Raw genomic sequence first — 14,483 nt, 5'->3', positions numbered from 1 at the left:
TTATTATTTAATTATTCCAGCTTTTAGTATAAATACTCGAAACATAGAAACAACAATTCAGTTAAATTATTTTTCTGGTAAAAATTATCTTTCAACATGAAGCTATCAATATTTTACAATTTTTTAATTTTCTTCGTTATTGTTTATTGTTCATGTAAGTTTTTAAAATAAATAATCTATAAAATTTATTTTCAAACAAAATAATACAGAAATTAATCTATCATTTTTCTTGAATCTCTACTTCAATTTAGATGTTGAAGGATCACCATCATCATCATCATCATCATCTAATAATAACGGACGTACACCTGGTTCTCGACCAGCTGATAATAGTCCGTTTATGCCAAGATGGAGAAGTGAGCAAAAAGACCGTATTGCAATACTATCAAATGCTGATAATAGTCGAAGAAATCCAAGTCCAACAAAACGAAGATTTTGAAGAGCTACACCAATCATATAAAATAAAAAATAATAATGATCTATCTGCAAATAAAAGAAAATGAATAAGTAATAATTTTGCCTATTTTATTAATTTATTATGTATAAATAAATATTTATTTTTTTATTATTCGTACACGATAAATTACTATCAACTTTAAATTTAATTTTTTTTTTTTTTTTGAATAAACAAAACAATTTCTATACAATATAATTTATTAATATCAAATTTGAAATATTTACATTGTTTTATTTATTTGATATCATTTAAATTATATTTTATGTGGTTAATGGTGTGTAATAAATATGTGACGTTAATCAAAATGATTAATAACTTATAGCTGTCACATTAATCATCATAGTACAAGTATAAATACATCGTGTTTAAAAAAAAAAAAATCATTCAACTATTTGAAGTTTAACTGTTAATATTATACTAAAAAAAAAAGAATATTTTCAAAATGAATGTATCAATTTTTATTGGTTTCATTGTTGCACTATTAATTTCTCTTCACTACATTGGTAAGTTGATTTTTTTTTTTATATTAAAAATAATAAATTAACTAAACTTTGAACTGTATCTAAAATTATTATATTTTTTTTTCAGGTGTTGATGCATCGTCAAATGACAGACGTGCATCTGGTTCAAATACCCGACCAACTGACAAGTCGTTTATCAGTCAATTTCAAAATTCAGTAAAAGATCGTGGTGCACTACTGGACAATACTGACAGATACAATAGAAATCCAAGTCCAACAAAAGCCAGAAAACCTAGAGCTGCTTAATGAACATCTCAATGATGAAGAAAAAAATCGAAAAAATAATATTGTATCATCAAATAAATAAAAATAAATTGACTACCTCATGAAATAATTAAGTATTATATATATATTTTTATTAATTTTTTATATCAAATATAATTTTTTGATATAAAATATGAAATAGAACCCTTGATGAACCTTTAAAATTAAATTTATTTACCTTATGTATATAATATTTGATTGATAAATTGATAATATATATAAATTTTTTATGCATAATGAGAAGGTGGCACTGATAAATCTTGCAATATTCCTAATTGTTCTTCTGTAAAACATTGGGCATGAACAGTCCATCCATCATAATGAGTTCTTTTAAAATCACCAAGTGTTTTTCTAATTGTTGTCTACAAAAAAATAGAAAAAGCATTAATTAATATTTATTATTTAAATATTAATTTGAATAATAATAATATAAAATAAAAAACTTACAGGAATTGGTTGTGGATCATTGAGACAATAATTTAAATATTCAAATATTGAAGGCACGTATTTTGGTAAATCATATGGATGAGCTCTTACAAATGCACATAAACCAAGTACACCAGCATGTCTTACACGTAAATCATCATTATTATTAATTTTAATTTTTGATTTATTTTTTAATTGCTTTAATAATTTATCTTGTTCAGCAATAAAATTACAATGTAATAAACCACATAATACATTACCAGCTTTTTCTCTAACTTCAACTCTATCATCAGATAATAATCTCATAACAATTTCTAAAACTTTATCTGTCCATATTTTATTATTTAATATAACACCCATATTATAAAAAACAAATACTTCAATAAAACTAAGACATGATGAACGTGCTGACCATGATGTCATATTTGATACAATAAATAAATCATTAAATAATTTATCCATATGTCTTGGTAATCTTAATGATTCTGACATTGTTGATAATGCTCTTCTACATGTTAATCTTAATTCATCATCTGGTTCATAATTTTCCAATTGACATAGTACTGGTAATATTAATGAAAAACTTGGTAATGAACCATATTGTGATGAATATCCATTTGTTATTAACCATTTACATAATGTTTTTAATAAACTAACACTTTCTTTTTTTCCATCAAGTTCAAGAAAATGATCATCATCATTTGTTAATTTTAATAAATTTGGTAAATATTTATTTATAAAATCTTCTGTATATAATTGTGTTTTATTATTTTTAACACCAGTACCAGGATCATAATCAGCTGAAAAAATTGATGTTATAACACTACCAAGACAATCACGTATATTTTGAAATGGATTTGCAATTAAACGATTTTCAACACGTATTAATAAACGTTTCATAAGTTCAGTTAAACGCCATGATTGTTGTAATAACATTGTTTGTAAACAAAATAATATTGATGATTCATGCAATGATGCTGTTGAATCATTGACAATTGTATATTCCATTAAACATTCATACAACCAATGATGTCTATTTGGATCTCTTTTAGCAACAGCAGAACCAAAACATAGTGCCCAATCATTAACTGTTTCAGTACTAATATTATTTAGAGCATCACCTATTATTGGTAATAATAAATTCCACATATCATTAACCATATTAAATGGCCAATGTTTTGATCCACGTATTAGACCAGCAATTAATTCAGCTGCACATAATTGATGACTTTCTTGTTTATCTTTAACAAGATATTTTAAATGTATTAAAAAATTATTTAAATGTGTTATACCATGATTTCTAAATAATCTTTTATAAAATAAAAATCTAAAATTATTAAATTTATCTTTTCCTTTTCTTTCTTCAAGGCTATTATATTTCATAAGTTTATCAACATTTGATGAATCAATAAAAAAATTTTCAATTAATAATTCAGATTCATTAAATATACGTATTGTTTTATCTAATATTGGTTGTTCAGATGATGGTGCATATATTTCAAGTTTTTTTGGCCATGTATAATAGCCATTATATTGTTTATGAATATATCTTGGTTCATTCCATTGTTGTTCATTTAATGGACGATTATTATAGTTATATTGTAACCAAGCATTGTCATCACGTAAACCAGGTAATGTTGTTACATCATTCCATATTGAACCATTTTTAATAACTAAATTTGGTGTATCAATTGTTATTTTATTATGTTTTCTTTTTAATTGTTGCATTATTGATGAAACAGTTAATATTGCAATTTTTCTTTCTTGTAATGTATCATTAATAAGTGCATTTAAAAAATAATTAACAACTTTTATTGGATAATTTCTATCTGGATGTGCAAGATCACGTAATAACCTCATACCCATTGATCTTTGTCGCCAATGACAATTTGTTTGTATACCAGTTAAAATTGAATCTATAAGTTCATCATAATAAGTTTCATTAATTTTTTCAAGTTTTAATAATTCAATTTTTCCATTATTAATATCATCAATATTTGGCATTGTTAATAGTGGTTTTGGATATGTCATCCATAATTCACTAGCAATATTAATTGATTTATCTGTTAAAAATAATTTAATACCAATTGTTGGCATATATCTTGATATTGTTTCAGTTAAATTATTTTTTAATCTAATAACTGATGGTTTTTCAGATGGTTTTGATAACACAAGTGCTGGCCATATATTTTTTAAAAATTCCCAACTTCTTGGTACAATTAATGCATTTGGACGTGGTCCAGCAAGAAGATATAATAAACCTTTATGTGCATCATGATGTTCTTCTGGATCTTTTGCTAATAATTCTAATATATCAGGTATAAATATATTTCTTGAAGTTGGAAAATATCCTAATGCTGAGAATAATACATCTTGTGAATGTATACGTACTTGTGCATATGTTGTTGTTGATAATTTAAATAATTGTAACATAATAAATTTATGATATTCAGTTAATGGATAAAAACGTGAAAAGATTCTAATTTCATGTTGTAAATGACAACGTTCAAGTATACATTCAACCATATGACGACGTTTTTTAATAAGATCATCACGTAATTCATATTTAACTTGATTCCATGATAATACAAGTCTTTTATGTTGATCCATATGAGATGATTCACCTAATAATATTGCACTCCAAATACGTGGTAATACAGCTAAACTTTTTGGATCATCTTCATGATTTTCAAGCATTTTATTTTGTAATTTTGTTAATAATTTAACCATTGATTTTTTTACATTACTACCATCAGGCATTTTAATTTCTCCTTTAATTCCAACATATGGTAAAAATGTTGATGTTTCATCATCACAATTATTAAAATATTCATTTGGTATTGGTAAATAATTTGATAAACCATCAACTAATGCTAATAAAATAGTCATTGTTGTTAATAATTCTGATTTTGTTGTTGCTGTTATTGGTGTTGTTGTATTTGAACAATAATTTTCAATATTATTTATTTCAATGGTAATATAACGTGAAAATAATTCTTGTAACATTGATAATTCATCTTCACCAGGTATATACCAATCAACATTAAGTTGATTTTTATCAATACCTTGTCCCCAATCAAGTATATATGGATAGCTTGTATCATTATAATCACGTCCATCATATGTATAATGTGATTTTGTTGTTATTGTTGATAATGAATTTAATACACCACATAATATTCTACTTGATATACGACTACCTTCACGTGATTTTAAATGTAATATTTTATCTAATAATTCAATAATTAAATCTTTATATATAAATAATGTATCACCAGATGCTGATGTTATACTTGATACAAGTAACATTGAATATAACAAACGATCATCAAGATTTTCTTCTTTTTTAACATCATCATTATCTTGTATTATTTCCATGATAATTTGTGTTAATGTTGGTAATAATGATTTTAATGTTTCACGTCCATTAGCACGTGCAAAACTACGACATAATGATGCTGCAAGTGGTCCAGATATTCTTGTTTCTAATACTTTTTCAGTAACAAATGAACGTAATTTATGTAATGCCGATTGAAATATATCATTACTACAACGATTTAATATACTTGAACATACTGAATCAAGTCCAAATTCAATCATTGATTCAATTTTACTTTTATTACCACGATGTTCTTGATTTTCTTGTGATACATATTCAAGTGTACTTGATTCAATAAGTATAAATACACGATCAAAAAATTGTAATATAAAATCTTCAAATTGTGATGTTGTTTCACAAACTAAACGATCATCATCATCAATTAAATTTGATCCAATTGCATGTGAACAATCAACAATTGGTATCATTGATGCATAAACAGATATCAAACGAAATGTTGAAAAACATTTCATAAAATCATTAGCATCAATACCTGGTAATGATGAAAATAATAATGACAATACACGTGATGGTCCTTCATTATATGTATAGCCTTTATTAATATTTCTACATCCTTGTACTAATGGTCTAGCAATTGATGTTACTGCTGACATTGCTGCTGTTAATTTATGTGGTTCTGTTAATGAATCAAGTGTTAAATATAATCTATCAAGTACATCTGGTATAACAAGATTTGGTCTTATTGTTGCTAAATGACGAAATACTTTTGATGTTGCTGCTGCATTTGAAAGTCCAAACATTGATGTCATTGCAAGTGGCATCATTGATTTAACAAAATTATCAACATCTGTATCAGTTAATTTATGTGTTTCTGGTGTTGTTGTTTGCCATGTTTTTTTTTTATATCTTTCATTATGTAAACGTCTTACAAAATGAATTGTTAATTTACATAAAAAATCTTTTAAACCATCAATCCAAGGACCAGTATTTGCTTGATGTAAATATGTTTCAATGGTTTTTAAAAATTTTTCCAAATGAAATTGTCCACTTGATTTATTTCCCAATATTGATACAACCCATATTGCTACTGAATTTGTTGTAACTTTATGAGATTTTGGTATTTTTGTATTTTTATAATGAACTGGCAAATTGAGACATCTCATAAATCGCGTTGTCATTATTGGTATATATGGTTCCCAATCAATATAACCAATATTAAACCATGCTAATCTTGACATAAGTGTCATCATTGAATGTTCCCATACTGGTGCATTATTACAAATTTCCCAAAGTTTCATAAATTCATCAAACCAAAGTCCATAACCCATATGTGAATCATTTGGAAATAATTGTACTGGTAAAAATAAATCTAATAAATCAAAGATAGCTGGTGATGATCTTGTATCAAGTGGACATATTTGTGGTCTTAATTCATCAAGTATTTCTCTTGTTGCTGTTAATGGAAAATATATTTTTGCATCACATATTAAACTTTCAATCATTTTCAAGCATCGTTGAGAAAACCGATACATGCTATTTGAAGGCATAGTAACTGAACGTTTTTTCAAGTCATACAATGGTCTCCATTCTAATACCAATTCACTTGGTTCAATGAGTTCTCTTTTTCGCAATAAGTTCAATAGTATACCACCAAATACATTGACAAGATATTGTTCAAGTTCAGGAATTGTCACTAGTTCATACATCAATTTTATCAGTAAAATATGATCCTCTTTGGTGAATCTTAAACTGTAAAGCTTCATGTACCTTTTAACAGTGAAACAAAACAATCAATAATATAAATAATTTAATGTTTTTAATGTGGAGAAATAAAAAAATAGTTTATACAACTTACATTCGTAATTTACCAACAGCATTTAGTGTATCAGGTTCAATACGTCTTAGCATGATAGCTTGTCCCAATTGACCTTTTATTTCTGGCAGTAAAATTTTTGCTTCTTTCTCCAATTCCTCAGCATAAGGTAATAAATCATTGTACTTATTTACTGCTTGATAATCTAAACCAAGACTCTCTGTTGATGATTCCATTGTGATGTCGTCGTCGTCTTCCCTCATGTTGTATACCAGCTTAGTTGTCTCATCCAACATAGTAAATAAATCAACTGCTTTTTGAAGATCCATTTACTTGATTTTATCAATAACAAATAAATTAATTAATAATCAAATAATTAGTTTATATGATGAGCAAAAAAAAATAAATTATTAATCAATTTGATATGATTTTCTTAACACTTGTTTCAAAGCAATGTTTAAAAATACGAGTTGTTGCATGAGAAACAATAATTGATGTAATGATGATAAGTAATTATTATTCAATATACATCGTCATTGACGAATTGCTGTTTTTTTTTACCTTCATTTTCATTGAGTCATGATTTTCCCGGTTGTTGGCAGCCATATCTGATAATTTTTTTTTTATCCAAATGACCATACGCGAAAAAAAAAAGGTAGAAAAACTAAATAAAGACAGATATAGGTTGAGTGTATAAGTCTTTTTGTTTATATGAATAATAAATATTAAAAACAATAATAATATTAAAAAGATAAGTGTCAGACTTGATGGTCAAGAAAAAAAAATAAATAAATTATAAAAATAATAATAATATGTGTGGTATGTAATGCGCAATCGCTTTAATATAAAGTCACGTGATGATAAATATGGAGTCATCTTCGCGCAATTTTTCTCTTTAAATTTAAATATTTCTATATATATTTTTTCTTTAACAAACAATTTTGATATAACAGTATATAAATTTATTTACAAATTACAATCAACATCTATAGCTTCATTTTTGTAGGCAGCTAATTCTTTTTTATTTGAATCATCAGCCCATTTTTGTCGTTCACCAGATGCAAAACATCCATAAATAATTGCACCAATTAGATATATTAATCCTGCAATTATAAATATGATTTTCCATTCATCGCGACTCTGAAATATCAATAATAAATTAATAATAATAATGATATATATAATAGAAAAAGGGCTTACCTTATTTTTAACAATGTAGCCAGTTAAAATGGGACTGACAATACCAGGGATTGTTGCAATTGTATTACCCATTCCCATTAATACACTTGCATGTTGTGGTGCAATATCTAAATGATTGACACTAAAGCCAGACCATGCAAATCCACCGAGACCAACTGCAATTGTTATGCAAGTTACAGCAGATACACTTGATTCAACAAATGCTGTTGATATCATGAAAATTGTTTGGGCCAAAAATGCACCGCAATTAAAAATTTTTCTGACCTTAAAAAATATATTTTTACATTAATTAATTATTAAATATATATTGTTTGATTTTTTTTTTTACCTGAGTAGTTGTAAGATAATTATTTGAACGAAGATAATCAGCAAAATGACCAGAAAATTGGAGAACAATTGCCATTACAAGATATGGAAGAGCTGATAGAAAACCAGTTTTTTTAATTTGAAAATTCAATACATCTGTAAATAATTAATTATTAATAGTTTTTTAAATAAACAATGTTAACGATGATGATAAATACCACTCATAAAAGTTGGTAGCTGAGTTAACATTGTGTAAAATCCCCAATTTTCACTAAAATGTGCAGCAACAATGGCCCAAACTGGTGGTGATTTGATCATAGCTTTCCATGGATGTGAAATAGTCTAGATGATAAATTGCCAAGTAATAATTAATATGATGATGCATAAACAAAAAAAAAAAAAAAACTACCTTTTGACTGATATGAGAACGAGTTTGTTTGATATAATCAAGCTCAGCTTGTGTAATCCAAGGATCATCTTCAGGTCTATCAGTGACAAAGTACCACCACAAACCAAACCAAATTAATCCTATTAATCCAAACACATAGAAGACTGATGGCCAGCCTAAATTTTCAGCCATTATTCCAGATACAGGCATTGCAAATACAGTACCAACAAAACTCCCGGAAAATGCCAAAGTTGCTAATTTTGATCTTTCCAAATCTGGCGCCCAATTTGCCCATATGGAATGGATACAAGGATACGTAACACCCTGTTTAAATAAAGGGCCAATCAATTAAAAAGCCTAAATTGTCTTTTACAATTTTATAAAAATATATACCTCAAATATTCCTTCAATAATTCGCATAGCAATTAAAAGATAAACACTTAAACGTGTTAATGGTGGTGTAAAAATTGTTAAAAATGCTGTTGATGCAATACCAAGACCAAATACTTTTTTTCCACCAATTCTTGCACTTAAATATCCACCAAGTATTTGGGTACAAATATAACCGTAAAAAAATGAACTCATAATAACACCTTGAAGTTTTGAATCCCATTTAAATTCTGGTTCATCAGCCTGTTGTTTAAATTAATGAAAATATATATTTTTTATAATAATTATTTATTAATTATTTATTTTACCTCATTTGATGTTGATGTCATTGCAACAATAGCAACACTCAAATTAACTCGTAATATATAAGATGTAAAAAATCCAAAAAATGCCAACATTCCAACAACATAACGACGTTTTTTCCAAAATTTCCAGCCAACATTAATGTCTTGAATAATTTTTTTTTCAACAACACTAAAATAAATTATAATAATAAATTAAAAATACATTTTTAAAAAAATTTTTTAATAGTTTAAAAAATAATTTATTAATAAATTTTTTTACCTTTCATTTGTTGAATATTTTCTAGCAGTTATTTGACTATCTTTTTGCTCCATTTCACTGGTGATAAATGACACCAACGCAAAGTTACAACAATAACACAATTTTAAAAGATCAAATTGAGAGAAAAATATCTGATAATCTTTAGCTCAAAACACACACATTAATGCATGAAACTTAAATCTTCAATCTCATATCAAACAATTGATATAAAAAATTTAAAAAATTTATTAAAATTTTATTTACAAATGATTATAACAGATTACTGTCATAAATATTTTTTTTTTTTAAATGTTTAATTTTAAAGAAGGTCACATAATGTGTACAAATGCGTCTACCAGTATGTTCGATGAATAAAAACAGTATGCGTCTACATGTGAGGCAAATTAAAAAGTATATAGTGTCGTTGCACTGTTACCTTTGAGACTTTCACCCAGGACTAAATCGACATTTGCCTCCAACATCTCAAATTCAATAAAAAAAAAAAGAAACAAACAGTCATCGTCGTAAATAAAAAAATGATTTTCTATTTTAATATTTTTTTTTTTAATAATATTAAATACTCGATTTAATGACCATATTGTTAAAAGTTTTTTTTTTTTTTTTTTTTTTTTTTTAAATTTACTCGGTTTAAAGTAAATGGATATGACATTTTTTTTTTTTTTGTTATTTATTTATTTTTTTTATGAGTGCAATAAAAATTGTTTGATTACAGAAATATACTCATTGGAGCTTGACTCAGCCACAAAATGTTGTTGTAGTAATTGAAAGAAAAAATCAGGTAAAATATTATCGTAATATATTTTAGTAATACGAGAATGTTATAGAAGGGATCACTCGATTGTTGATCAGAGTCATGGTCATTTAAAAATATTATTGAGTTTATAATTTTAAACGGAAATAAAATATCCGGTAATGATTAACTCGTAATTCTTTTCATGACATGTCTCTTTTTTATCACACTCAATTTATTATTATTACCTGTATAAATATAAATATCATTTTACATATCATTGATATATTATTTATAAAAATTATTAATTTATTATTTTCATTATTTTATCGACAATTTTATTCGGCTTCATGAAAAAAATTTATACTTAAGCCTAATCACTGATAATAATGATTGAGTGATTGATAATGCAATTAAAATTTGTCATATATTAAATTACGTTTATTTTCGCTGGTTAATTTATATTTTTGTTTTTTTTTAAATTATTGGCAATAAAAATTTGACCTTTACATTTGTTGCTTGGGAATGTTATGATCCCTCGGATAGGATTAACCGCGATGTCCCCTTGGCATTGAACCATTAGAAAAATAAAAAAATTGTATCATTTTTATTGCAGATTTCAAGACAGACACTACAGTTTTTATATAATTTTTTTCTGCTGGCATATATTAATTATTTTTAATATTTTTCAACTGACAAATTGTGACAAATATTATGTGTTTAAAATTTAAATATTATAATTGTTTTTTTCATATCATAATTATGAGAAGATAATGAAAAAATTTGAATTTTTAATAATATTAATTGTCATTTTTAAAATTCAATCAACTTGTGCACGTCTTTTAAATTGTCAAGAAGAAAAATATTGGTGTATTAATATAAAAACAGCAAATCAATGTGATGTAAGTTTAACTATTTTGATTAATTTTTTTAATAGTTAATAATAATACTAATTGTTGTATTTTTAATTTCAGAAAATTAATTATTGCAAAGTGATTTGGGATAAAAAAAAAGTGCCAGATAATTCAATTAAAAAAAAAAGTATTATCGAAATAAATATGTCGACATTGAGATGTGCTCGTCGATTTAAAGAGCCAAATGAACTTCGTTTTATATTTTGGTATATCTCGTGTGATTAACAATTTAATTTTATTAAATTAATTTTAAAATAAATAAAATTATTTAACAATACATGAAAAAAAAAAAATCAATGTTTCTATTGTTGGAAAACTTGGGTTTTCTAACCGCTAGGTGTCTAATAGTCGAGAGAATTTTTTCTATGTGATTCACAGATGGAAGTTATTCAAAAACCCCCGTGAAACGAGCTTAAGCATACTTACCTGGCGCAGAGGATACCGTGATCATGAAGGCGGTTCCTCCAGAATGAGGCTCTTCCATTGCACTACGGTTGAGCTGAACTCTGCGAATATCCCTAATGTGGATATCTCGGGCGTATAATTTTTGGTAGTCGGGACTGCGTTCGCGCTATCCCGTTCATAATTAATTAAAAAATAAAATATATCTTCTACTCTTAATTAATAATGTTCCAAATTCATAATTCTGATATTACTCCAAAATTAATTTCAATTGGAGAATCAATTTAGACCATAATGCATAATTATTAATTACCATCAGACAATTAAAATAATAAGAAAAATAAATTTGCCAAAATGATATATTAATTTTTTTCGTTTACATATATAATTGATCATCATTTATAAATTACCAGTTTTGTACTGTTTGAACATATTGAGGTGTAAATGATGTAGCATAAAAAAGTTTATTGAAAAATTAATGTATTGCTATTTTTTTTTGTTCTAATTTATTTCTAATTGTACGTACTATTCGAACTTTTCACACAAAATATTCAGTTGAAACTTGAAAGAGAAGAAATCTATACTTATGTTGATGATTATGTTGTCAAAAAAAAATATATATAAATGAAAGATTAAGTGTTTATTAATTTGTTATAGACTGAATATTATTTATAATGGGTGATTTTGTAACAAACAATAATAATTGTGGACAAAATTTATTACAACTTGTTCCAAGTGGAAATGCAACACTTGCTGAATTAATGAGACTAAAAGAATATGTTCCTCCAGTATTCAGGTTGTAATAATAAAAATAATAACAATTTATATTTAAATAACAATACTTAGTATATTGTTAATATAATTATTAAATTTTCAGACTCGATTCAAAACAATGTACTTAAAAATACAATTGTATTTGATTTTGCTTATTTTAAAGCAGCAAATATACATGAAGAAAAAATAGAAAATGATCCAGTAAATATTAAATTTATTTATCACATATTTTCATTGAAATATCATTATATTATGAATAGAAAATTATTTTGTTTAATATTAAAGATACTTCAAGAATGTGATGAAAATTTACGTGAAAATTATTCAGATGTTTTAACACGTTTTTATCTGGCATTTGAAATTATCCACAAATACATAACTTAGTTCATGGAGGTCTATAAAACTCCATGACTTAGCTAAATAGTTATGTTGATGATTTAGAGGATAATATTTATACTCAGCAGTCACTTGAGACTGTCATATTGAATGATGAAGAATAACAATTACTAGTAAGTACTTGTAAATAATTTGTTAGCTTGAAAAATGATGTTTAATAAATTAATAATTAAATTATTTTTAGTGTGAAGCATTATGTCTTCATGGTGTTGTTCTTCTTCTTGTTGATCATCAATTTGGTGGTCAAACACGTGAAAGATTATTAGTATTTAATCATCGTTACAATGCCCAAGTTGATGAAATATATTTACATATACGTTCAACTGGTTTATTCAAAATCATCACAAAAACGTCCACCAAATTATCCGGATGATTACTTCAAACATGTACCAATTAAACCAAATTTGATTGACTTACTAATTGGCAAACCACAATCAGATGAAATATATAACCAAAATATTGCATTTTCAAATCCAGATACTTGAATACCTGGCAAAGAAGAAAGTTTAAAGAATTTATTAATAAATAATACAAATAAATCTGATGTTACATTTATTAAAAATAGCAACAGTAGCACCAGTAATAACAGCAACAATAATTGTGATACATTTCTTGGTAGACTTGCTAAAGGATTGATTAAATTAACAGATCCAAAATTAACAATTTACATGAAACACACGTGGGCATGGTATGATTTATTAACTCAAAATGAGCTGTTAAATCATAAAATATTTTCAATAATATTACGAGCAATGGGAACACCTGGATTATATGGGCTTGATAAATCATTATCACATTATATTAATCAAGAATTAAATAATATTTATAAACACATTGATATATTTAATCAAGATAAAAGTTTAAAAATTATTATTGATGACTGTTTAGCTGACATTAATAATAATGAATATTATAAAATGAATCCAGATAAATTGTGTTATAATTTAATTAATTAAGGTGGTAAATTATGGCAATCAATGATTGATTGTTTATTAAAAATTGGTAATTATCAATAATTAAGAAGTAATATATTGTATGAATTACTGTTGATTATTATTAATCAAATTATTATTATTATTTTTATTTATTGCACAAAAATCAAGTTCAATTATTTCACTGACAGTTTTTTTATCTGGTTGGGCATTTTTTAATATCCACATTATTATTATGAGCAATAATCTTTCCCATATTATCCATGGTATTGAAAAATAATAAAGAATAGTTATTAATATGAATAATATTGTCTCGAGATATATTCAAAGTAATGAACAATTTAATAAACAATATGAAAAACCAGAAACTTCATAAGAACATTGTATTTGATTTATTTTAATATTATTAATTTTTAATCTTGTTGAAAGCTTGATTGTATTTTTAATTAATTAATTTTTGTTATTAACATTGTTATTAGAATTTTGATATTTATTTACATTGATTATCAATCCATATCACTGTCAAATTGTTAACATGTTGTTAATTGTTGTTGTTTAATTTAAAGAGGCGTTTCCACTTGACTGATAAAAGTATGCAAGAATAAAGGTCTCTCTCATCTCAATTTACTAGCGCTAGGAATATTTTTTTTTTTTCTATCTCAACAT

At 25.5% G+C, this 14,483-nt stretch overlaps 2 protein-coding genes, 1 long non-coding RNA gene and 1 other non-coding gene across 6 annotated transcripts; 2 read left to right on the top strand and 2 right to left on the bottom strand.

Annotated features, from left to right (window-relative positions):
* Nucleotides 1–105: 105 nt before the first annotated feature.
* Nucleotides 106–7,497, bottom strand: LOC122854581 (proteasome activator complex subunit 4-like). 3 transcript variants are annotated; one of them, XM_044155384.1, is made up of 5 exons: nucleotides 7,383–7,497; nucleotides 6,864–7,153; nucleotides 1,690–6,775; nucleotides 1,421–1,604; nucleotides 106–483 (listed from the first exon to the last, which is right to left on the bottom strand). In XM_044155384.1, exons 2-4 carry the CDS (start codon nucleotides 7,148–7,150, stop codon nucleotides 1,470–1,472), a joined length of 5,508 nt encoding a protein of 1,835 aa, XP_044011319.1. In that variant the 5' UTR covers nucleotides 7,151–7,153; nucleotides 7,383–7,497; the 3' UTR covers nucleotides 106–483; nucleotides 1,421–1,469. The 3 variants fall into 3 exon arrangements, with proteins under 3 accessions (XP_044011319.1, XP_044011318.1, XP_044011320.1); XM_044155385.1 differs by lacking the exon at nucleotides 106–483 and adding an exon at nucleotides 739–1,231; XM_044155383.1 differs by having other exon boundaries at nucleotides 479–1,604.
* A 9-nt stretch (nucleotides 7,498–7,506) lies between these two features.
* On the bottom strand, nucleotides 7,507–10,107 carry LOC122854594 (sialin-like). Its single transcript, XM_044155408.1, has 8 exons — nucleotides 9,670–10,107; nucleotides 9,414–9,579; nucleotides 9,109–9,348; nucleotides 8,737–9,039; nucleotides 8,546–8,669; nucleotides 8,350–8,483; nucleotides 8,022–8,285; nucleotides 7,507–7,961 (listed from the first exon to the last, which is right to left on the bottom strand). The coding sequence occupies exons 1-8, from the start codon at nucleotides 9,720–9,722 to the stop codon at nucleotides 7,788–7,790; spliced, it is 1,458 nt and encodes a 485-aa protein (XP_044011343.1). The 5' UTR covers nucleotides 9,723–10,107; the 3' UTR covers nucleotides 7,507–7,787.
* Nucleotides 10,108–10,362: 255 nt separating this feature from the next.
* On the top strand, nucleotides 10,363–13,733 carry LOC122854610. The gene is made up of 3 exons (XR_006373981.1): nucleotides 10,363–10,447; nucleotides 11,016–11,301; nucleotides 11,374–13,733. It is a non-coding gene; the product is annotated as an uncharacterized LOC122854610 (long non-coding RNA).
* Nucleotides 11,732–11,893, top strand: LOC122856061. Its single transcript, XR_006374131.1, has one exon. It is a non-coding gene; the product is annotated as a U1 spliceosomal RNA (small nuclear RNA).
* Nucleotides 13,734–14,483: the final 750 nt, after the last annotated feature.

This window comes from Aphidius gifuensis, linkage group LG4 (genome assembly GCF_014905175.1).
Source record: "Aphidius gifuensis isolate YNYX2018 linkage group LG4, ASM1490517v1, whole genome shotgun sequence".
Lineage (NCBI taxonomy): Eukaryota > Metazoa > Arthropoda > Insecta > Hymenoptera > Braconidae > Aphidius > Aphidius gifuensis.
The sequence above is the reverse complement of the archived record's forward strand: the minus strand, read 5'-3'. Positions and strand labels throughout refer to the sequence as shown.

Excerpts from the sequence above, each read along its gene's own strand:
- LOC122854581 (XM_044155384.1), bottom strand. The coding sequence starts at position 7,150 with ATGGATCTTCAAAAAGCAGTTGATTTATTTACTATGTTGGATGAGACA. Across the intron at positions 6,776-6,863 it reads GCTGTTGGTAAATTACGAAT|GTACATGAAGCTTTACAGTT; the intron begins GTAAGTTGTATA and ends CACTGTTAAAAG. Across the intron at positions 1,605-1,689 it reads ATGATCCACAACCAATTCCT|ACAACAATTAGAAAAACACT; the intron begins GTAAGTTTTTTA and ends ATTTTTTTGTAG.
- LOC122854594 (XM_044155408.1), bottom strand. The coding sequence starts at position 9,722 with ATGGAGCAAAAAGATAGTCAAATAACTGCTAGAAAATATTCAACAAAT. Across the intron at positions 8,484-8,545 it reads GCTACCAACTTTTATGAGTG|ATGTATTGAATTTTCAAATT; the intron begins GTATTTATCATC and ends AATTATTTACAG. Across the intron at positions 8,286-8,349 it reads ATTATCTTACAACTACTCAG|GTCAGAAAAATTTTTAATTG; the intron begins GTAAAAAAAAAA and ends ATATTTTTTAAG.